The sequence below is a fragment of the Nicotiana tabacum genome, chromosome 15, assembly GCF_000715075.1.
Source record: "Nicotiana tabacum cultivar K326 chromosome 15, ASM71507v2, whole genome shotgun sequence".
NCBI lineage: Eukaryota > Viridiplantae > Streptophyta > Magnoliopsida > Solanales > Solanaceae > Nicotiana > Nicotiana tabacum.
This window is the reverse complement of record NC_134094.1, coordinates 75,635,610-75,658,910: the sequence shown is the minus strand read 5'-3', so window position 1 is coordinate 75,658,910 and position 23,301 is coordinate 75,635,610. Positions and strand designations below refer to the sequence as shown.

Here is a 23,301-nt window from a genome sequence, read left to right as displayed (position 1 = left end):
GAAATGAACAATGTTATGACTTCTGAGAGAGGGATATCGCAGGGAGTAGGGTTTTTTCTGGGGAGATTTTCAGAGGGAAATTTTGGGAGGAAGTTTTGCAAAACAATTTCTCTTTTGAAATTAGTAAGTAAGTTGTAGTTTTCTTTTTTATCAAGGAAGGAAAAATAGTAATTTGTTTACATTTGTTATAAATGTCACTAACTAAATATCATTTTTGTCATTTTTAATTAAATGTCAGTATTTTTGTAATATTTTCTAATAAATGTCGATAAATTATCTTTTTTCCGACATTAATTATAAAGTCATTAATTAAATATCGTGGTAGCTCATATTTGTTGTAGTGTTCCCACTCCAAAAGAACAAAACATTTACACCAAATTGCCATTTTACACAACCAAAATCTAAACACAACAAAAAATTTAAATAACAGAAAAAATCACCTAAGTATTTCTTGCCAAAAATATATATCAAAATCAGATAGAATTCCATACATGCATGTAGCAAATCTAGGCAATAAATTATGCAAAAAAAAAAATTAAATCAAATATGGACAAACTTTCAGAAAAAATTAGAAGTGAAACCAGAACACGGTGCAAGAGAAAGAACCAAGAGAGAAAAGTTACCATACTAGAAGATTATAGCAAGGAGAAGGTAAAAGCAAAAAAGGATAAAACTCATGAAAGAATTCTGAATATTGAAAGCGGAGAAAACTCCAACATAGAGATCCAGAGAAGCCCAAAATAATTGAAAAACTTACCAAAACAAAAAGATTAGATCTTGAATTCTTGAAATAGCGAAGCAAGTAGAAAATCACAAAGAGGAATTGAGGAGAGAGAATTGGAGTGGAGAGATGGATAATCGGAGAGTTTGTATCTGAAATAGTAAAGTACACGTGGTTTTGGTAAAGTAAAGGTGCGGTACACATATCAATTTGCTAATAAGACAGGCTCAAATAAAAGTATAATACACAATGCATTTTGTACAATTCAGGATTGATGTGTTGTACAGCCTTAGCCGCTTATATATAGTAGTAATAGTAAAGTAATAATCAGACCACATATACAAATATACATCATGTTATCTAGTTAGACGCAAGCAGGCTCTGATACTAACTGATGAAAAACAAGTATGAACAGCGGAAGCAAATAGCCAAGATCACTTGCATATAATATAGACAACACATAATCACTGATTTTACTCAAACATATCTCTTGAAGCGTGATCGCTATCGCGAAAAGAGCCTTCAAGTCATCTTCCAATTCCACAGTCTTTTGTTGTGTGACCCGAATAATGCCCGAAATTAGCAAAATTCGTGTGGGCGAATTTTTCCTTGGAAAACCATGTAGTAAAAATATTTTCTCCTTATGGAATAAGACCTCTTAATATAGCCACAGGTTTTAGGGTTTAAAACCTTTTTCTAAACCTGTTGGGTCTTCCTTTTCTACCAAGAAATATGATTTTTTTTTTAATTCCTAATTATTCAGGCACAACAGGGACCACAATATCTAATTAATGAAACTTCTTATTATGGACTTAATTCAAAATATTCGAATTAATACTGCCATAATAAATTATCAATTATTCCACTAAAAATTTGTAACTGCACTTCTCAGTTCAATTTTGAAATTCTTTCATTAAACCTTATTTAGCTCCCCGTGTTAAGATTTAGATACTAATCAAATAAATTAAATTACTGACAATTTAATTCATTTATTATTTTCTTTAGACTTTTGCTTAACTTATATCATGTGAAGGATACAAAATCCACTTGCAGGGTTTACACATGAAAACTTATAAGCTTTCATAAAGGTGTATCATCTATCTCTAGACCAAGATATGGATTCCTACAACTAACTATTATTTCACCAATGTATATCATCATTGTCCAATTTACCAGGTATATTGACCCACAAATAAATATCGCCTTTTAATAAATCAAAACAATAAATAATATACACAACCAATAACAATTATATCAAGATTAAGAGTATAAGTACGTTTAGTGGCTAGAGAAGTTATTTTATTAAGTCAGTATAAAATACTTATCCCTACTTGGTCCGTTCAATACATACAAATTGTACTAGCACAGAAAGTCGGAATTAAATTATTTCCATAATCAAGATATCTTTGACAAGTACCGAACGCAATGCTCGGGATGATAGTTTTATGGCCCATCTTTATGGGATGATGGATTTGCAGCTAAGGATAGGAGGTCAGCCAACCACATCTGAGGAGAGGACCTTATTGGAGCAGCGGTACCCGCTCAACGCTCATGGCCAGCAGCTGGTTGGGATAGGTGATGGCTACAGACTCCCCGATGATGAGGATATCAACACTCCTGAGCAGCCTTAGGTCTAGCCGGAGCAGTCAGATAATGAGGACGATGATGGTGAGGAGGAGGAAGCACATGATGAAGAGTGGAGAGCCTCAGAGGATGAAGACGCAATTTGATCAGGGAGTTTCTTTGCACCCTACTCATTTTTCTTGTTTTGTCAATTTGTGTATGCACTGAGGACAATGCATGATCTAAGTGTGGGGTGGGGACTTGTAGAAATTACTTCTAGTTATTTGTTTTGTTGTTTTAGTAAGTGTCGTTTTCGTTAGATACTTGTTTTAGTTATTTGTTTTAAGAATTTGGTTTAGTGATTTGTTTTTGTTATTTGTTTAGTTATTAAAAAAACATAACTGGACTCTTCCCGATGATGGATCTCCTAGATAGTTTTCCTGAGGGATGTAAGTCTAGAGAAAAAAGAAGAAGAATTTTTTTAGGTAATGTAGTAATTCCCCCTTGGTTTTTCTTTGGGCCGCAGTTCTTTTCCAAGAGCTTTTAGTTGAACTGGTTGTAGTTAGTTTTTAATTTTAGGAGTAGGAACCACGAAGCTATGCATTTAATTGTAGCAATATCTCTTAGCTTTGTTATGCCTTGAGAATAGTTAGGACTATGGTCGTGACGCTTAGGCTCAGTTTTTGACTCTAGCATAAATACCTTAAATCATAGATTCCTAATTTTGCTTAACTGCTTTGACTGGAGTGTCGCGATGAAACCAATCCTGAGTGAGTTATGTGCCATGTGTGTGAGAGTTTTGTAGGTATTCTGTGCATTGCATTTGATGTCTAGAACTTGCCTTGTGTGTGTGCAAAGCAAAATAGTAGTCTTGTTCATTCTGAGAAGTGATATAGGTGTTTCTTTGTTAAGCCAGATATATATAGTTTACCCACCTAAAAGTTATGTAACGTAGTTAACCCCTTTGAGCCTGTAATCCTGTTTCTTTGGCAACCACACTACAAGCCTTATCCAATTGTTTGAATTAACCATCTATTTGAATCGTTTCACCTCTAATGAGCACTTGAATTGTTATGAACTTTGTAAAAGTAAAAGAGTGGGATGGTTGGTTTGGCTTTTGAGTGAAACTAATGAAATAAGGAGAAAGGTGCATTGTTTTGAAAAATTAAGAGCCGCTTGAATTGAAAAAAAAATGAAAAAAAAAAGAAAAATAGTTGTATTGCTATGAAAAAGAATATTCTTAGATAAGTGGTGACTCTTAATATAATTGTGCTTAAAGAAGTATGGGGTAATATACATTGATGTGAAGGTGGAGTTTTGGTTTGACATAAGTATGGGCTGGAATGTTAAAGTATATGTATTAAAGTGCTTAGGGAGGTGTAGTCACTCACATATCCAAATATATCCTACCCGACCCGCGACGTACATTACAACCAATTAAAGTCCTATTTGATCTTAGACTAAATAAGCTCGATTAATAGAGTATTACACTACGGGCAAGCCTATGGTGCATCATTTGTGGCATATGAATGTTATTTCTGAGAGCGAGTGAATTTTTTCCTATCTTGAGTTCCTACGTTCTTAAAATTCATCGTGTGTGGAACTGAGCTCTTTGTTGGGTGAGGGCACGTGATTCATAAAGGAAAGATAATGTCATTGACCTCCATGTTAGACTAAGTAAGTAATTTGTGAATAAGTCATGGTATGTGAGTCAAATCTTGAGGCGAGGATATTACACCGTGGTGCTTAGACTATTTTAAATATTCTTGGTGCAAGGAGTTAAGGGAATTGCATTATGAGGTTGTGTCTATAAGTTGGTCTGATTGCTCGAGGACGAGCAATGTTTAAGTGTGCAGTATTGATGTGTGGCTATAATTCATGGTTTATCACACTATTCGCCTTGCATTTTATATGCTTTAATGATAAATTACACTTTATTTACTCGTAAACGCCATTTTATGTGTGTAGGTGAATTGGAGATGAAAGTAGAGAAAAAAGGATACTTAAAAGTCGAAAGCGTGCTCGGGAGGAGTTGAAAAGGAGAAGCCGACGAAGCCAGGTACACTAAGCGTTATACCTGGCGAAGCCAGGCCTAGTGCAGGCCTTATACCTGGCGACACCAGGCAAAGGCCAGTTGATAGACCTGGCGAGGTGAGGCAGGAGCGAGATAGACCAGGCTTTATACCTGGCGACGCTAGGCTTGGGGTGAGGTACACCAGGCGTTAGGCCTCGCGAGGCCAGGTCTAGGCACTCACAGTCCGAGTTTTGAAGACTTATTTCGTCTCCGGGTTTGACTAGGACTTTGTCTACATGTTTAGGTCTTTTTCTACACATAAATAGACCTAAAAATGCCATTTTGGGGGACTTTTGCAACCGGAGGCAAGAATAGCTTGTGGAATCACCTGTTGGGAGTTATAATCATCGATTTCTATATCCTTTAATCTTTACTTGTACTTTAATTATGCAAAATATTTGGGATATTGTTACTATGAGTATGAGTAGCTAAAATTCCTAATCTAGGATTTTGATGGAACCTATTGAAGGATAATTTTCTTGTTGCGTTAATATAAATTTGCCGTAGTATTTTCTCTATTTGTTCAACTATATTATTCATGTGGTTGATTGAAGGGCCCTCAATTAGCTGTGCCTATTTAGTATGTATTACTCGGGAGAGAGTGCATATTTAGGTAGTTGTTGAACAACATCACTCCTAACGTATATGAGGGATCAATACGAAGGATTTAAAGGTGGGATTAGAGATAATGAAACCTTGGTGCGATCTGAGTGAGACGTACTTAATGCCAGCTAGCGTAATTCGGCAGAATATGTCTAGTAAATTGTGGTAATTATTCGGGAGAGAGTTACACATTTATAGTACTCATGATCGATAGAGAAGACTTAGGCAAATTTATAAAAAACGTAGTGGAAAAGATTCCGATAATAGGGAAAATCACAACCTTAGATCTTTCCAATTCTTGTTTACAAACCGTTCGTAGTTAGTCATTTGTTAGTGCATTTTCATTATGTAATATTTAGTTAATAAACATCCAAATTATTATTCAAATATTTCTGAAGATTGATTGCGTGAATTTGTGCGGGTCTAGCAACTATGGTTGATAGGTTAATTTCTTATGGGATTCGACTTCGGACTTATTAGCCAGAATATATTTGCGACGACCGCTTGTATTTTTTATAAGGCATAGTTGGGTGTGATCACCTCTTCCATGTCAACATTCAAAATCAATTCAGCTATGAACAGACCATGTCCGCTTCACTTTGGGAAAAGATACAACTCATATCAGAAACTTTGATCAAGACATTTTGAAACTCATGTTAACAGAGATGAAATCTAGCAAATCGAGATCTAGGGTTTGAGAACAATCTAGAGAGAGAACCTGGAGATAAAGGAGAATCGTGGTTCAACAACGGGGAAGACAATGGCGCTGTGAGAGAGAGATCGTGTAGAGAGAAATAAGATACAGTGATTTTGAGAGGGAAAAAACTGAAAGAATGAGAGAAAAAAATATTAGACAGCGTATTTAATGGCTTCACGATAGGAAGTGACCATAAGTACATATTTTGTTATAAAAACTAAAAGGTACCTATAGAAAATAATATTTTAAAGGGTTTTTATTTATAATAAATAGGATATAAAGCTTTGCAATAAGAGGTAAAATTTCCAAAAAAAAAAAAATCACTTCTTTTGCGTCTTTACTGAATTTTTTATTTTAATTTTTCAACGTGAAATATCAGTGTGCTTCTTAATTTTTTTTCCCGGTTCACCAGTAGAAAAGAAAAAGGAAAAAACAACTAAACAAATGTAAATCTTCAGAAATCAATGGTGTATAATATTAGTGCATGATAAAAAGTAAAAACACATAAATTCGTTATTTCTTTTAGTAGAATTGGTTTAAATTGTCAATATCATCACCTTTTCTATTGTTCGATCAATTAGCAAAAAAGCCTGTGAGACACTTAAGGAATTATTCTCAATAATTTGCATATAATGCAGTAGTTTTAACAAAGATATGATGTTATTTATTTATATCTACATATATTTCACACGTAGAGCATTTGGAAAGGACAAGTGCATAATTAATACGATTCACTTTTTAAAAAATTTCAAATATTATTGGATAACAGGGAGTAAGTATAGAAAGTAGTTTATTTTCCTTAAAAACATAAAAAAACTTTACATATTGCATATATCTAAGAGGATTAGGAAATATTTAGGTCATTACTACTAGATTTAGGTTTTATGGCAATCACCTAAATAAATAGGAAAAGGCATATCGAGAAAAAGAAAAGACTTTCTCTTTGTCTATTTTAAAGGACTCGAAATTGATGTTAAATCTCCTTACTCTTTGAGTCACAAACTTTTCATTCTTATTCTATTGCCTAAGCATAGTTAGTTTAATTTAATATGGAAAAGGGAGGAGATAGTGAAGAAAAGAGGAGGGAGAAAGCAATAGATGAATGGCTACCGATAACGTCGGACCGGAATGCAAAGTGGTGGTATTCAACCATGCACAATGTTACTGCCATGGTTGGTGCTGCTGTTCTTAGTCTACCTTATGCCATGTCTGAGATGGGATGGTAACTTTATTTATTTCTCTTTTTCTTTTCTTTATTTAATTTGTTTTTTTTTATTTATATTAGTTGAATTTATTAGTATTCAACCACAAATTAGTTTGGGAATGCATGAGTCGTAGTATTGTATTCTTCCTTTTTCTTTGGGATTTGTTTTTATTCTTCATTATCAAATTTTTTGATAAGGAATTGCCTTGACTATGAATGTTTTAAAATTTAGATATACTCAAATTCCGGATTTGTATAACTAACTGCTTGATATCATCTAATTAGCAGTTTTTCTAACCTATTTTTATAATTTTTGAAAATTTTAAAAAACTGATTCTGGAAATCTGGAAAATAGTAGAACTATTTTTTTGGGACTCCGGAGATCTCGTTATTTTTTTAAAAAAAAAAACTGAGTCTGGAAATCTTGACTAATAGCTTATGTCCAGGTTTTCAGTTTCAAAGAATAATAATTGATACTAGGTGCGTTTTTCTTCATTAATTGCATTTAATGTTTTGCCTTGAGAGTACGATCCGATTTGGAAAAATTATTAGATATCTTAACTGCTTGATATCATCTTAGCGTCTACTGTTGCATATTATTATTGAAAAATTAACCGAACATTATGTTTAGATCGAACTAATAGATGCATGATATGTTTGTGCATATAGATTTTTATATATTATTATTATTATTTTATTAAGTCATTTAACCATGTTAATTAGTTAATATAATTTGATGCAAACACTCAATGCAATTAATTTGTGGTAATTAAGTTGACATACCTTTTTATCGGATGTCCCCAAAGTTACTGTCGACATACATATATTCTAAGATATCTCCTTTTGTTTCTTTTTTAATTTTGGTAATTATAGCTTGTTATACAAATTTGTTGTCTGAAAGATCAAATTAAAATTTACAAGTGATACCACATTCATCTAATTATTGTATTAAATTGTAATAAATGTTGCAGGGGAGCTGGTGTAACGGTAACGTTACTGTCATGGATTATAACATTCTACACAATCTGGCAAATGGTGGAGATGCATGAAATGATACCAGGCAAGAGATTCGACAGGTACCATGAGCTTGGCCAATATGCTTTTGGTGATAAACTTGGTCTCTGGATTGTTGTACCCCAACAAATTATAGTTGAAGTTAGCACTTGCATTATTTACATGGTCACTGGTGGCAAATCCTTGAAAAAATTCCAAGAAATTCTTTTCCCAAATGCCAAACCTATCAAACTCACTTACTTCATTATGATTTTCTCCTCTTTCCAATTTGTCCTCTCTCACTTGCCAAATTTCAACTCCATCTCTTCTGTCTCCTTCGTAGCGGCGATTTTGTCCATGACTTACTCTGCTATAGCATGGACTGTGTCACTAAAGGAATTAGGAAAAAGTGAGAGAGAAGTTAGTTATGGTCCAAAAAGTGAAAAAATATCAGATAATGTGTTTATGTTTCTGAGTGCATTAGGAAATGTAGCATTTGCATATGCTGGACATAATGTAGTTCTTGAAATTCAAGCTACAATTCCTTCAACAGAAGATGCACCTTCAAAAAAAGCAATGTGGAAAGGTGTATTCACAACTTATATTATTGTGGCCTTGTGTTATTTGCCAGTGGCTTTCATTGGATATTGGGTGTTTGGTAATGGAGTTGATGATAACATCTTGCTCACACTACATAGACCTACATGGCTTATTGCAACTGCTAACATTTTTGTTGTCGCTCATGTCATTGGGAGTTACCAGGTATCTTTCACTACTTTTAATTACAGTCAGACATCTCTATAACAATATCGCTATATAACAACCATTCACCGTAAAAGCCAAGTTTTTATGGAATCAATTTTTATGTTATGTTATAATATATGTTCTCTATAACAACACTTCGCTATAACAACCAAAATAATCCGGAACAAATAAGGCTGTTATAGAGAGGTTTGATTGTATAAGATTTTATGCAAGTAGTATCGGTCTATTGCCATAACTTTTAGACCTAGGACTGTGGTTCTTTTAAGTCTTTATGTCTTAAACTAACAGTTACTCTACATAATTTTCAAATGGTGTCGATTTTCATATATACTAGCTAGAAAAGTTCGTTGCAAATTAACCCGTGTCAGATACACCCCATACTAAGGGATGTCTCTGCCACTATCTACAATAATAACAAGTAACTACTCAGTACAAATAAAATATGTTAACCTAAAAAAAGAGTACATAACTTGTTTTAGTAGACTAAAATAGTTAGTATAATAAAAATTTTACACAGTGCATATATATAAATTTAATCCTTTATATGTAATTGAGGAAACCTACTTCAACTGTATAAACTCTTTAAGTCTTTGATGTGCCTCAATTGATAATATATTATGAGCAACTTAGATGTTAGTAATTTACCTAATTAATCTGTTGTATATTACTTAATTTACATTTCAGGTTTATGCAATGCCAGTGTTTGATATGATAGAGGCATATGCTGTGAAGTCATTGAAATATAATCCTTCCACTCTTCTACGTGTTTGTGTGCGTACGGTTTTTGTTGGTAAGTTATTTACATGTTTATTAGAAAACATTTTTGCACAATTAGAAAATAAACTAAAAAAGTTGTTTAATTGCTCTTTTCTATGTATTTTTTTTATTCTTGCTATGGTCTTCTGTTATTGTAGCATTTACATTGGTTGTGGGCATGACAATACCATTCTTTGGTGGTTTGATGGGATTCTTTGGAGGTTTTGCTCTGGCACCAACCTCATATTATGTAAGTATATTTCATAGATAACTCATTAAATTTTCACTTCATTAAATCAAAAGTTATGACTATATAATACTCATATGACAAACATATTTAATATTTACTATGTTTTTAATTTCTACCTACAGCTTCCATGCATCATCTGGCTTATTATAAAAAAGCCCAAACGGTTTGGCTTGTCATGGTGTACGAATTGGGTAAGTTTACCAGAACTTGTAAATGTAATCATGAAATTTACTTACACTCGATGTTTACATCAAACTAATCAATAAAACTCAGTGATTAAAAATTAAAATGAGAGTGCATATAACTTCACCATAATTAAGTTAAAAATGTATTTATGAAAAACAAATATCTTACGTACATATTTATTGATTTGATATAAATAGCGATGTCCATACAAATTATTTAGGGGAAAACTTTTTATACACTCGATGATATGTATCAAAGCAATAAGTACATAACAAGTGTCTTTTGCATAAGATATAGCATCTTATCATTGTAAATAAATGTAGATTCTCACATCAATATATAAATTAATTGTGATAAATTAATATAATTTTGTACATGCAACGTTTCATGCAAGCTTTTTCCCTACTTACCCCTATCTCTTATTTTTTTCTCTTTATGTTGCAGCTTTGCATTATAGTGGGTGTACTTTTGACTCTAACATCTCCCATTGGTGGATTATGGAGTATCATCAAATCAGCCAAGACTTATCACTTCTACACCTGATCGATACGGCCAATCTGAGTTTTTAGATGTTAAATTATGTGCTATATCCTGCCTGTTTGTGAGGCATAGATGCAGAATTTTAGGATAATTCTTTCAGTTTCAGAAGAGCTTTTATATATGGAAGTTTGCTAAAGTTTGAATTGTAATTTTTGGACAATTGAACTGTTTTTCTAATCAAAGTTTCATCACAGGGATAGAGGAGTTAGGCCAGACTCCAACATGCGTATTCCAAAAATCACAATTACACGAAGGAGGATATAAACCTTGACCTCAATTACAAAGTATAGATTGGTGGAACCCAATCTAGTTTGTCGTTGATCAAAAAGGAATTCTTTGAGAGTTGAGGACACCTTCTTACAAGTTGGATAGTTCATATCATACATTACTACATACAATCTAGTCATATACACTCTAAGCAATGCACTGCCAAGAGATATCATCATTAACAACAAAATAATTTCTTTTGGGATCGAATCGAAAATTTGGTAAACCATCCTGTTCTAAATTTATTGAAGCCCTAACATTTCTATGCAGTGAAACAATTTCATTGAAGATAGCACAATTATGTGAGTTTACTCCTAGGTTAGCAAGTTGATCTGCGACCATATTGCCTTCTCTAAATGCGTGTGTAAACTTGAAATCTCCAGTCGTAGTTACCTCCCAAATTAAATATGCTCAATAATATGTTTGATTTGCCAAGAAGGTACCATCTTTCTATTAATCATGTTGACAGTAAACATTGAATCAGATTCCACATGAACTTTCAAAAAATCAGAATTACTACATAAACTTAATACCATGCAATAATGCCTTATCTTCTATTAAACTGGCCATAGAATTCTGCAAAAGCCTTCATCATGTTGCCGTGATAATCACTTATGATATCCCCTCCTCCTGCTGAACCAAGATTACCTTTGTTGCATCCATCAACATTCAATTTTACCCAACCCCTATCGGGTTTGTTCCATTTAATAGTCTGGGAGTGAATAGAAAATTGTAACTTCTCCACATACTTATACTTGTCGATCCAGAGTTGTGAAAGTTTTAGAGTAGGAAACTGATAATTAAGGATTAATGTTAAGCACTTTGAGATGATGATATGCCACCCTGACATGGATTTATTATCAAACCTTGCTGCATATCTGTTCAACCATATTTTCCAATAAATCATAGACGGTATACATTGGAGTAACACTGAGTGAACTCCATTTCTTTCTTTAGCTAACCACCAATTCATGATGGTTTGTCTTAGATGACCAGTGCTAAATCAAACCCCAAAAACTAATTACGTTTGAAGAACCAAACCTGTCAAGCAATTTGGCTATCTCTGAATATATGGGGCATTATTTCCTCCTGTGTCTAGTACAACAACTACAAACAGAAGGGATTAGAATCCCAATTTTCTTAATTTCATCATATCACGACCCAAAATTCTAACCTGTCGTGATGGCGCCTATCGTGGTACTAGGCAAACCGTTCTTTCGAAATAATTCCAACACCTTTAACAGAAATGAATTAAAGCAGTTTAAATAATAAAAGTTTTAATAAAACAGGGATAGAAACCTAAAACACAACGTGGAAGTTCCCAACTATCGGGGTGTCACAGAGTACATGAGCATCTATACATCACAAGTCTAGAATATAATGTCTATGATAGTCTGAAATTAAATACAATAAACGAAAAGATAGGAATGGAGTGACAAGGTATGCGAAACGCCGGGCAACTACCTTGGAATCTCCAAAAGATCAACCGTGTGATAGAATCAACACCTACCGTATCCGAAAATACGTGGATCTGCATACGAAGTGCAGGATGTAGCGTGAGTACAACCAACTCAGTAAGTAACAATACTAAATAAAGAACTGAAAGTAGTGACGAGCTTCACAGTTATAGTCCAATTACAGTAATTTCAACATAGGGAGGTAGGCATGCTTTCAAGTTTGACAATTAAGACCAAAACAGTAAATTCATGTCCAGTTCAACTAAAACAGAAGATAATATCTCTCAAAAATTTCAAGACAGTGATATATGACAGGTGAAGTGCAAAAATAATGAAGTCAATGCATCCTCTCAGAGCAACAGTCACTCAGTCCTCCCATTCACTCCAACCTCACATTCACTCTTTCCTCACAGTCACTCATTTCTCTCAATCACTCAACACCCGGCACTCGGCACTCAGTAGATACATGCGCTCACTGGGGATGTGTACAGACTCCGGAGGGACCCCTTCAGCCCAAGCGCTATAACAAGTCAATCATGGCAGACCTCAGTGAAACATGTTTCAGCATGCAACCCGATCCCATAAACATTCTCATAATCAGGCCCTCGGCCTCACTCAGTCATCAACATCTCCAGTCTCTCAGGCTCTCAAAAATCACGATAAGCAGCCCAAACAACAATAATATGATGCATCAATGATGAACAATAGACACTGAGATGTAATATACGAGTATAATTGTGACTGAGTACAAAACAATAATTTAGCAGATAATTCAATATGTACACGACCTCTATGGGTCCCTACAGTGCCAACACATAGTCTAAACATGATTGCTAACATGATTTGTGGTTTAATTTCTCTAATATATGGAGAATGTACAAACAACAACAGATTACTCAATTACACAGTTCCATGAAATTTGACCAAGTCACAATTCTTACGGTGCACACCGACACGCCCGTCACCTAGCATATGTGTCACCTCAAAACCAAATACATGACACATAATACGGGGTTTCGTACCCTCAGAACCAAATTTAGAACTGTTACTTACCTCAATCCAAGCAAATCTCTACTCCAACACACTCTTGCCTCGCGAAACGGCCTCTGAATGCCTCGAATCTTGCCTCGCGAACCCTTGTTTTAATAATCTGCCCAGCACTTCCGCTTCTGCGGCATCATAAAAGTGACATCACACACGCATCTGCGGCTCATTCTGCTCCTGCGGTCCCTCACTCTGCTTCTGTGTACTCGCTTCTGCGAGAACCCAAGCCGCCTCTGCCGACCAAGCCCATCTGCCCAGTTTTGCTTTTGCGGTTCCCCTGCCGCATCTACGGTCACGCAGATGTGGAACTCACTATCGCACCTGCGCGCCTTCCGCTTCTGCGCACCTCTCACCGCACATGCGGCCACGCAGGTGCTGAAAACTCCTCGCACATGCGACCCCTTACACACTCCCCTCCAACTCGCACCTGCGCAAGCCATCCCGCACCTGCGATCAAAGCTCCACAGGTGCGGTTACACCAGTAGAGGTCTAACTTCAGCAATCACTCAACTTCAACTTTTGATCCGTTAACCATCTGAAATCAACCTAATGCCCCCGGGACCTTAACTAAATATACCGACAAGTTCTTAAACCTCATACAAACTTAGTTGAGCCCTCAAATCACATCAAACAACTTCAAAAACATGAATCGCACCCCAATTCAAGCCTATTGAAACTAAGAAAATTCAACTTCTACAAATGACGATGAAACATATCAAAATAGGTCTGATTGACCCCAAAGTTTTCACACGTCACAAATGACATTACGGACCTACTCCAACTTCCGAAATTGGAATTCAACCCAAAAAAAGTTACAATCAAGAACAAGTATTATTTGTCGTGCATTGATGATCTATTTGACCAGCTTCAAGGAGCGAGGGTGTTCTCTAAGATTGACTTGAGGTCTGGGTATCACCAGTTGAAGATTCAGGACTCGGATATTCTAAAGACAACATTCAGGACTCGTTATGGTCATTATGAGTTCCCCATGATGTCTTTTGGGCTGACCAACGCCCCGGTAACATTCATGCATCTGCTGAATAGTGTATTTCAGCCTTATCTCGACTCATTTGTCATAGTGTTCATTGATGATATCTTGGTGTACTATCGTAGCCAGGAGGAACATGCCCAACATTTGAGGATTGTGTTGCAGCAGTTGAGGGAGGAGAACCTTTATGCTAAGTTCTCCAAATATGAGTTTTGGCTTAGTTCGGTGGCGTTCTTGGGGCACGTGGTGTCCAGTAAGGGTATTCAGGTGGATCCGAAGAAGATAGAGGCGGTTTATAGTTGGCCCAGGCCATTCTCAGCTATAGAGATTCGGAGCTTTCTCAGCTTGGTCGGTTATTATCATCATTTCATGGAGGGTTTCTCGTCTATCACATTGCCTTTAACCAAATTGACCCAAAAGGGTACTGTTTTCAGGTGGACGGATGAGTGTGAGGAGAGCTTTCAGAAGCTAAAGACCGCCTTGACTACAACTGCAGTTCTAGTTTTACCTTCAGCTTCAGGCTCTTATACAGTGTATTGTTATGCTTCTCGGATCGGTATTGTATGTGTTTTGATGCAGGAGCGTAGAGTGATTGCTTATGCTTCGCATCAGTTGAAGCCCCATGAGAAGAACTACCCTATCCACGAATTGGAGTTTGCTGCCATTGTTCATCCATTGAAGATTTGGAGGCATTATCTCTACGGTGTGTCTTGTGAGGTGTTTACAGATCATCGGTGTCTCCAGCACTTGTGCAAATAGAAGGATCTAAATTTGAGGCTGCGGAGATGGTTGGAGCTACTAAAGGACTATGATATCACTATTCTGGATTATCCCGGGAAGGATAATGTGGTTACCGATGCCTTGAGTAGAAAGGCGGTGAGTATGGGTAGCCTTGCATTCATTCATGTTGGTGAGAGACCTCTTGCAGTTGATGTTCAGGCCTTGGCCAACCAGTTCGTGAGATTAGATGTTTCGGATACCAGTCGGGTTCTAGCTTGTGTAGTTTCTCGGTCTTCCTTATATGATCGCATCATAGAGCGTCAGTATGATGATTCCCATTTACTTGTCCTTAAGGACACGGTTCAGCATGGTGATGCCAGAGATGTTACTATTGGGGATGATGGAGTATTGAGGATGCAAGGTCGGATTTCTGTGTCTAATGTGGATGGGCTACATGAGTTGATTCTTGAGGAGGCCCACAGTTTGCGGTTCTCCATTTATCTGGGTGCCACAAAGATGTATCAGGACTTGAGGCACCATTATTGGTGGAAAAGAATGAAAAAGGATATAGTGGGGTTTGTAGCTCGGTGCCTCAGCTGTCAGCAGGTGAAGTATGAGCATCAGAGACCGGGCGGATTGCTTTAGAAGTTAGAGATTCCAGAGTGGAAATAGGAGCGGATCACCATGGATTTTGTAGTTGGCCTCCCACGGACTTCGAGAAAGTTCGATGCTATTTGGGTGATTGTGGATCGGCTAACCAAGTCCGCACACTTCATTCCTGTATGGAGAGACGTGTAGCGAGAGTTGGGTACCCAGGTTGAGTTGACATTTCACCCTCAGAAGGACTGACAGTCCGAGCGCACTATTCATATATTGGAAGACATGCTACGCGCTTCTGTCATTGATTTTGAGGGTTCATGGGATCAGTTTCTGCCGCTCGTGGAGTTTGCCTACAACAACAGCCACAAGTCGAGTCTTCAGATGGCTCCATATGAGGCTTTGTATGAGAGATGGTTTAGATCTCCTGTGGGTTGGTTTGAGCTGGGTGAGACTAGGCTATTGGGTACTGACTTGGTTCAGGATGCTTTGGATAAGGTTAAATTGATTCAGGATCGGCTTCGCACGGCGCAGTTTAGAAAGAAGATTTATGCCGACAGGAAGGTCCGTGATGTTTCTTACATGGTTGGAGAGAAGGTTCTGCTCAAGATTTTACCCATGAAGGGTGTTATGAGGTTCGGGAAGAAGGGTAAGTTGAGCCCTCGATATATTAGGCCATTTGAAGTACTTCAGAGGATTGGAAAGGTAGCTTACAAGCTTGCCTTGCCACGTAGTTTGTCGAGTGTGCATCTAGTACTTCATGTTTCTATGCTCCTAAAGTATGTCGGCGATCCGTCTCATGTTTTGGATTTCGGCACAGTTTAGTTGGATGGTAATCTGACTTATGATGTGGAACCGATGACCATTTTGGATCGATAGGTTCGAAAGTTTAGGTCAAAGGACATAGCTTAGGTGAAGGTGCAGTGGAGAGGTCATCCAGTTGAGGAAGCTACTTGGGAGACCGAGCGGGAGATGCGGAGCAAATAGCACGGACCACTCACGTGCTATAGTATCAATATCTGGATCCGCACGGACAACTCACGTGTTATAGTATCAATAACCTCACAATCAGGCCCTCGACCTCACTCAGTCATCAAGCTCTCCAGTCTTTCGGGCTCACTATGTCATGAACCTAGCCCAAAATGATGATATGATGTATCAACAATTAACAACAGGGATTGAGATATGATATGTGAATGTATATGACTGAGTATGAAATTATAATTTAAAAATATAATTCGACAGCAGAAATGACCTCAGTGGGTCCTAATTATACCAGCATTTGCCTAAGCATGATTTCTAACATGAGTCACAGCTCAGTTTCTCTAACACATGACAAATACTGGAAAAAATACAAGTTAATTAACTACACAGCTCTACGAAATAGACTCAGTCTCAATTTTTACGGTGCGCGCCCATACGCCCGTCACCTAGCATGTGCGTCACCTCCAAACAAATCACATAACACGTAATTCAGAGTTTTATACCCTAAACACTATGTTTAGAAGTGTTACTTACCTCGAACAAGCCAAATCTAATACCGAGTAAGCCAAGCGATGCTCCAAAAATGCCATCCCACGCGTACCGACCTCCGAACGGCTCAAAACTAGCCAAAAGGAACTCAAATACATCAAATAAAGCCCAAGAAAACAATTCCAAATGGTAAAGGTCGAATCCTTAATCAAAAGCCCAAAATCAGCCAAAAGGTCAACCCGGGCCCGCGCCTCGGAACCAGATGAAACTTACAAAATCTGATAACTCATTCAATTATGAGTCCAACCATACTAGTTTTACTCAAATACGGCTCCAAATCGATGTTCAAAACTCAAAAATTCACATTATGAAACTTTAGGCAAACCCCCCCAAATTCCTCTTTAAATTCACAAACCAATTACCAAAAACGAAGATAGATTCATGGAATATAATGAAAACCAAGTGTAGAACACTTACCCCAGTCCTTGTGATGAGAATTGCTTCAAAAGTCGCCACAATCCGAGTCCCACATCTCAAAATATGATAAAAGAACCAAAACCTCGATTTTTATAGCTTCTGCCTAGCGGTTTTCGCATATGCGGTCAAAATGTTGCATCTACGACCTCCGCTTCTGCCTAGCGGTTTTCGCACTTGCGGACATTTTCCTCTTCTGCGCACGGGCAGGTGCGCCAAACAATTTTCGCTTCTGTGCCACATGCCGCTTCTGCGGTCGGGTCATTACATCCTCCCCCACTTAAACATATGTTTGTCCTCGAACGTGCCAAGAATCGTTCCAAAGTTATCAATCCTCCGTGTAACCTTTCCCTGCACATACCCGGGGGTGAACCCATGTCACCCTATTCCATATAGTCCTGACAACCCAACATAACTTAAGATCATTACTTCAACCTAAGCCCGTAAACCACATAATCCAATTTCCAACATCCGAAATTTTCTATAAGTCCCGAATCTCGCATCAAATCATAACCATAAACTAGAACAAAATCACATGATATACCACATAACTCAAATACTAATAGAAATTACTTCCGATCACAATTGCTACTCAAAACAACTCATTACCGATAATAACCTCATTTCAAACAAAACCTCATTCAAAAACCTTCGTACACTGTCGACGATGAAATAAGCACGCAGAAACTCATAACCACTCATCAGATCACCAATCCATGGAGCTCCCTCTCCTTTGACAAGAACTATAGCCAATTTCTAAGCCGATCAGAGATATTAACGTTCCAAATATGCGCCAAACAAATCTGATGGCACCCATTCTAGGTCCAATGACCTCACTTTATCAGGCCCAATTATCCTATCGACATGCCACACCAATACTACCTAGAATCACGACCTGTGCAATCCGTGCACAATAAGCAACAACTCAAATGTACCCAAAATGGAAAATGACTCAAACAAGAAAACCATCCCACATCTTCAACAAGTACCACAACAACCGCAATGCTACAAAGACATCATACATAGTAGTACCAAGATGCACGAATCTAACACAAAGGATCATATCTCAACATGCGTGACCCCATCCAAACACTGGTCTATATGAAATACCTCAAGCCACCATGCTCAAAATCAATAACCACGTGCAATTTGACGCCTAGTAACAAATGTGCATGACCGCAACCACCGAGAAGAAAATAGCACCATACATCATAACCGGACAAAGGCCATAACCAAAGTGTAATAAACCATTCTGAACCCCAATAACCATTCTGCTCAAATTTTGCTATAAGGCCCAAATAGGACCGCACTATGTGTGCATATAAACACCAAATCCAAACCCCTAGTGGCATAGAAAAGTAACACATAGATCATATCAGAGCACGAATAAGCTCCACTCTAACTGAATGGCACATCCCCCAACAATAGCAGTATGTAGTCGACCAACATGACCCGATGTAGAATACAAATCCTCGTTGGGCCTACTAATGGGCCCCAAATCAACTATGGTCATCCACAAATAGATAAATAATCCTCCGAAAGTCCATAATGACCTAACCATAACATATACTATCATCTGGATAGCTTTGGCCACATTTTCACAGTCCACAACAACAAATAGATCGGCTTATGAGAACTCCTGGTCTCCGAATCCGTAGAATACACGAATCACCATATCTTATCCCAACTCCACCGCCCAAATGTCTAACACATCTCTCATACACGATCATCCCACGAGGAATACTTCTAAAATTCTTCCGTGCCACATAATAAAATCTGAATATCAGCAGCCGATTAACCATGTGAGTACCGCAATACCAATGAAGTATCCATACGTCAACACTTAGTGCACTTTCTGAAATGTACACTCTCCTCAGGAAATACCAAGTGGTAATATCATCCATCTAGTTATCTGAAACCGCCCATGTTGTCTAAGAATTCATGCCCTTCCTTTCAAAACTAAACTGTGACCTTGCACACTCAAATTTTAATTCCCCACAACATACCGCATCTATCATGAATATGAAAAGTACGAGAGTCTCATAATCAATTCTGAGTCACAAGAAAACTACATACTCAATTAGCCAGAAACCTTCTATTGGATCTCATCCAGGAGAAAATCACAACACGCAACATGCTCCTCACGCCGGTAGGAAATATCCATCTCAAACCGTGGTAGCAACCATCGAAACTCTTTGAAACCCATTAACACGCAACCAAGCAATCAGAACCGAATCCCTCTAACTCAACCAAGCCATGCAGGTCTCCAAACCCAAGAGTATTGCCACGAAACACCTGTAGAGACTCACCACATCATAAATACCCCAAGGAACCAATTGTATTTATTGCCTTGCTGCTCCAACCTAATATCAAGTTGTACTATTCCTCTGAGTTCCTTCTGAATTACCCTCAAGGTGACACTTCTTATTGCCAGAACACCACGATCCTTAACCAAAACTCACCCCGCGAGATCCTAAAATAAAACAACACCATCCTAAGGCCCATAAGCCGTTGTATTCCCTCTTAAGCACCCCAAAAGTGCCACAACCGAGACAGCCACTCTAAAGAGACCTTCTGTAAATCCAAAACTATTTCCTTCACCTTACTGATGCTGAAATGTAGAATCCATAATAATATAGAAATGCCACAATCCTCGACACCATCCAACTTAAATCTCACATTCTAGCCATATACAAATCCGCAAAATTCTCAATTGCTACATATAAATCTTGAACCCATTAGAACCTTCTCGAGAGTCATCCACTCTACTCAAATCTCAATTGTACCGGCCAAATGGGTCGAACGACATGTGCCCCATTAGAACAACAACACCCAAAGAAATAATCCACACCTTTAAGAAATCGAGCAATTTCCTACTGCATGCGCACTACATCTTTCACGAATAACGACTCAATCATTCCATGATTTCCATATACCCATAAGGTGTAACATAACCCATATCCAGAAATTCCTTTACTCGAGTCATCCTTCATCTCAGCCGCTACAAGTCATAACCGATCCATAAGTGTGCTTCAGACCAAAACCAATACTACACGTAACCATGCAATCAAATCGTTGATAGCAAACTCCCCCACTTAACTCAATGCCATAGAATAGAACATCTGATAACTCACCAAACCCATACTCTATTACTGCCATAATACCGCAGGAAGATTCAACTAAATCCTTCAAAAGCTAACACAAACCATATAGTACCTCAAATAATCCACTAAGCTCACATACATCCACATGATGATCAGGTCAACTTTCTCAACCAAATTCAAATTCAAATCTTAACACATATACCCCGTTGGTAGAAAGAAAACTCTCCACACAACATTATAAGGATCACACCTCCGTAGATTACTCCACAGAAGATAACCCACCTGCTTAGCCTAAAATTGATATCTATACCCTTTCGCAACCACGATTACTACACCATCACTAAATCTTCCTGAGTCTGAACTCACAACAAGACATGAAAATCTACTTCACTCCATAATTAATCAATACGAAAAATCTTTCAACACACTCATAAATTGAGGCTATGTGTCACATCAAGACAGCAATCTAGCACCCCATAGTCCTTCTTACATCCCAGGCAAACTATTCTCGTCACAATCAAACCATCTGAACACATTCCGCAATCACATCATGCTCATCATATAGCCATCCGGCCACTCATCGAGTCACAAATTCCACTCATAGGGACGCTATCGATCACATAAGTTCCCAAAAGACCGTGCCCACACAGCCGAAATCTACATGCTCGAGCTACAGTCAAAACCCGGCCTCAAGTTCTCCAGATTGGCCCATCATCAGCACCCAGAAATGACAACTTGCACCTCATCCATGGAATCACCAGCCGATACCGAGTGCTTACATGCGCACACGGATGCGTGGAGGAAATTCAAAGAGTTATGTTTCAAACTGAATCAATTCCGCACGATAAGGAAAGAAAGATGGAAAATTATCCTAAATTCCCTGTAGCCTCTTGAATATAGGTATGGATGTCATCATTCCCATCCACAAGACTCTACTAGACACTTGCTTATGAATTGTAGAACCTATGAACCTAGAGCTCTGATACCTACTTGTCACGACCCAAAATTCAACTAGTCGTGATGACACCTAACCCAACTCGCTAGGTAAGCCAAATAACAACTATCCAATTCCTTGAAATTTAATAAGACAATTAAGTGAAAGAAAATATCTGAATCTTATACATTCCCTAAGGACTGGTAGTATAAATCATGAGCTTCTAAGATTAGAATTTACCAAGCTGGTATGAAATAAACTCATCATCTGTTTGAAATGTACTTAAACAGTTTTTTATAAATATATGGCTATCATGAACAAGAAGCAGCTACAATCGGAATGCATGTACATTTTTAAATCCCGCTCCCATCGATCACAGCAACATCAACATCCAATATCTGCACACAAGGTGCAGAAGTATAGTATGAGTACAACCGACCCCATGTACTCAATAAGTATCAAACCTAACCTTAGGTTGAAAGTAGTGACGAGCTGGAACACATGTCAAAGTCCAACACCAATAGCCAATAACATCTCATAACAATATAATAAAAGTGGTACAAAAAATAACTCAGAAATATAATGTTCATCTCGTTCACGGTTTCAGAAAATAGACATGCTTTTCAAGTATAACAATGAAAACCCAAATCTTTTACCGAAAGTACCAAAATATGAGAAGGTTTGTAAAATCATGATTTTCCTTCCAAAACATTTCAACAGGTAAATGTTTCATTCTCAAATGGCATGAGGAAAAGTACATTTATATGCCTAGATGCCAATGTGTATGAGAATTCATGCATGACGTGATACCGTACAACATGAGGAAAAATGCATCTATATTCTTGTATGTCAAGTGCGCATGTCGAATGTAGTACAACATAGTGAACAACCATATGCATACTCTCAGAGTATCAATCCACTTAGTCCTCCCAATCACTCGGCACTCGCACTCGCACTCAATAGGTACCTGCGCTCACTTTGGATGTGCAGACTCCGGAGGGGCTCCTTCAGCCCAAGCTCTATAATCCGCACGGATAACTCACGTGCTATAGTATCAATATCTGGATCCACACAGACAACTCACGTGCTGCACGGATAACTCACGTGCTATAGTATCAATATCTGGATCCGCTCAGACAACTCACGTGCTATAGTATCAATAACCTCACAATCAGGCCTTCGGCCTCACTCAGTCATCAATCTCTCCAGTCTCTCGGGCTTACTATGTCATGAAACTAGCCCAAAATGATGATGTGATGTATCAACAATTAACAACAGGGACTGAGATATGATATGCAATGAATGTATATGACTGAGTACGAAATTATAATTTAAAAATATAATTCGACATCAGAAATGACCTCAGTGAGTCCCAATAATACGAGCATTTGCCTAAGCATAATTTCTAACATGAGTCACAACTCAGTTTCTCTAACACATGACAAATACTTGGAAGAATACAAGTTAATTGACTACACAACACTACGGAATCGACTGAGTCTCAATTTCTATGGTGCGCGCCCACACGCCCGTCACCTAGCAAGAATAAAGAAAACAGTACACAATGTTATGACTTTTGAGAGAGTGATACATTAAGCAAGAAGACAGTACACTAGGATACATTCATACTGCTATTCCTGAAGGTGCTTGAGGTTCACGGTTGGGGGGGGGGGGGGGATTTAGATGAGATAGAGAAATTGGGGAGGGGGAAATGAACAATGTTATGACTTCTGAGAGAGGGATATCGCAGGGAGTAGGGTTTTGTCTGGGGAGATTTTCAGAGGGAAATTTTGGGGGGAAGTTTTGCAAAACAATTTCTCTTTTGAAATTAGTAAGTAAGTAGTAGTTTTCTTTTTTACCAAGGAAGGAAAAATAGTAATTTGTTAACATT

At 37.7% G+C, this 23,301-nt stretch overlaps 1 protein-coding gene across 2 annotated transcripts; it reads left to right on the top strand.

The window, feature by feature from the left end:
• Positions 1 to 6,564: 6,564 nt before the first annotated feature.
• Positions 6,565 to 10,542, top strand: LOC107813870 (lysine histidine transporter-like 2). 2 transcript variants are annotated; one of them, XM_075231829.1, is made up of 6 exons: positions 6,565 to 6,880; positions 7,834 to 8,617; positions 9,305 to 9,410; positions 9,535 to 9,626; positions 9,749 to 9,817; positions 10,257 to 10,542. In XM_075231829.1, the coding sequence occupies exons 1-6, from the start codon at positions 6,708 to 6,710 to the stop codon at positions 10,353 to 10,355; spliced, it is 1,323 nt and encodes a 440-aa protein (XP_075087930.1). In that variant the 5' UTR covers positions 6,565 to 6,707; the 3' UTR covers positions 10,356 to 10,542. The 2 variants fall into 2 exon arrangements, with proteins under 2 accessions (XP_075087930.1, XP_075087931.1); XM_075231830.1 differs by lacking the exon at positions 6,565 to 6,880 and adding an exon at positions 7,213 to 7,342.
• The last annotated feature ends 12,759 nt before the right edge of the window (positions 10,543 to 23,301 follow it).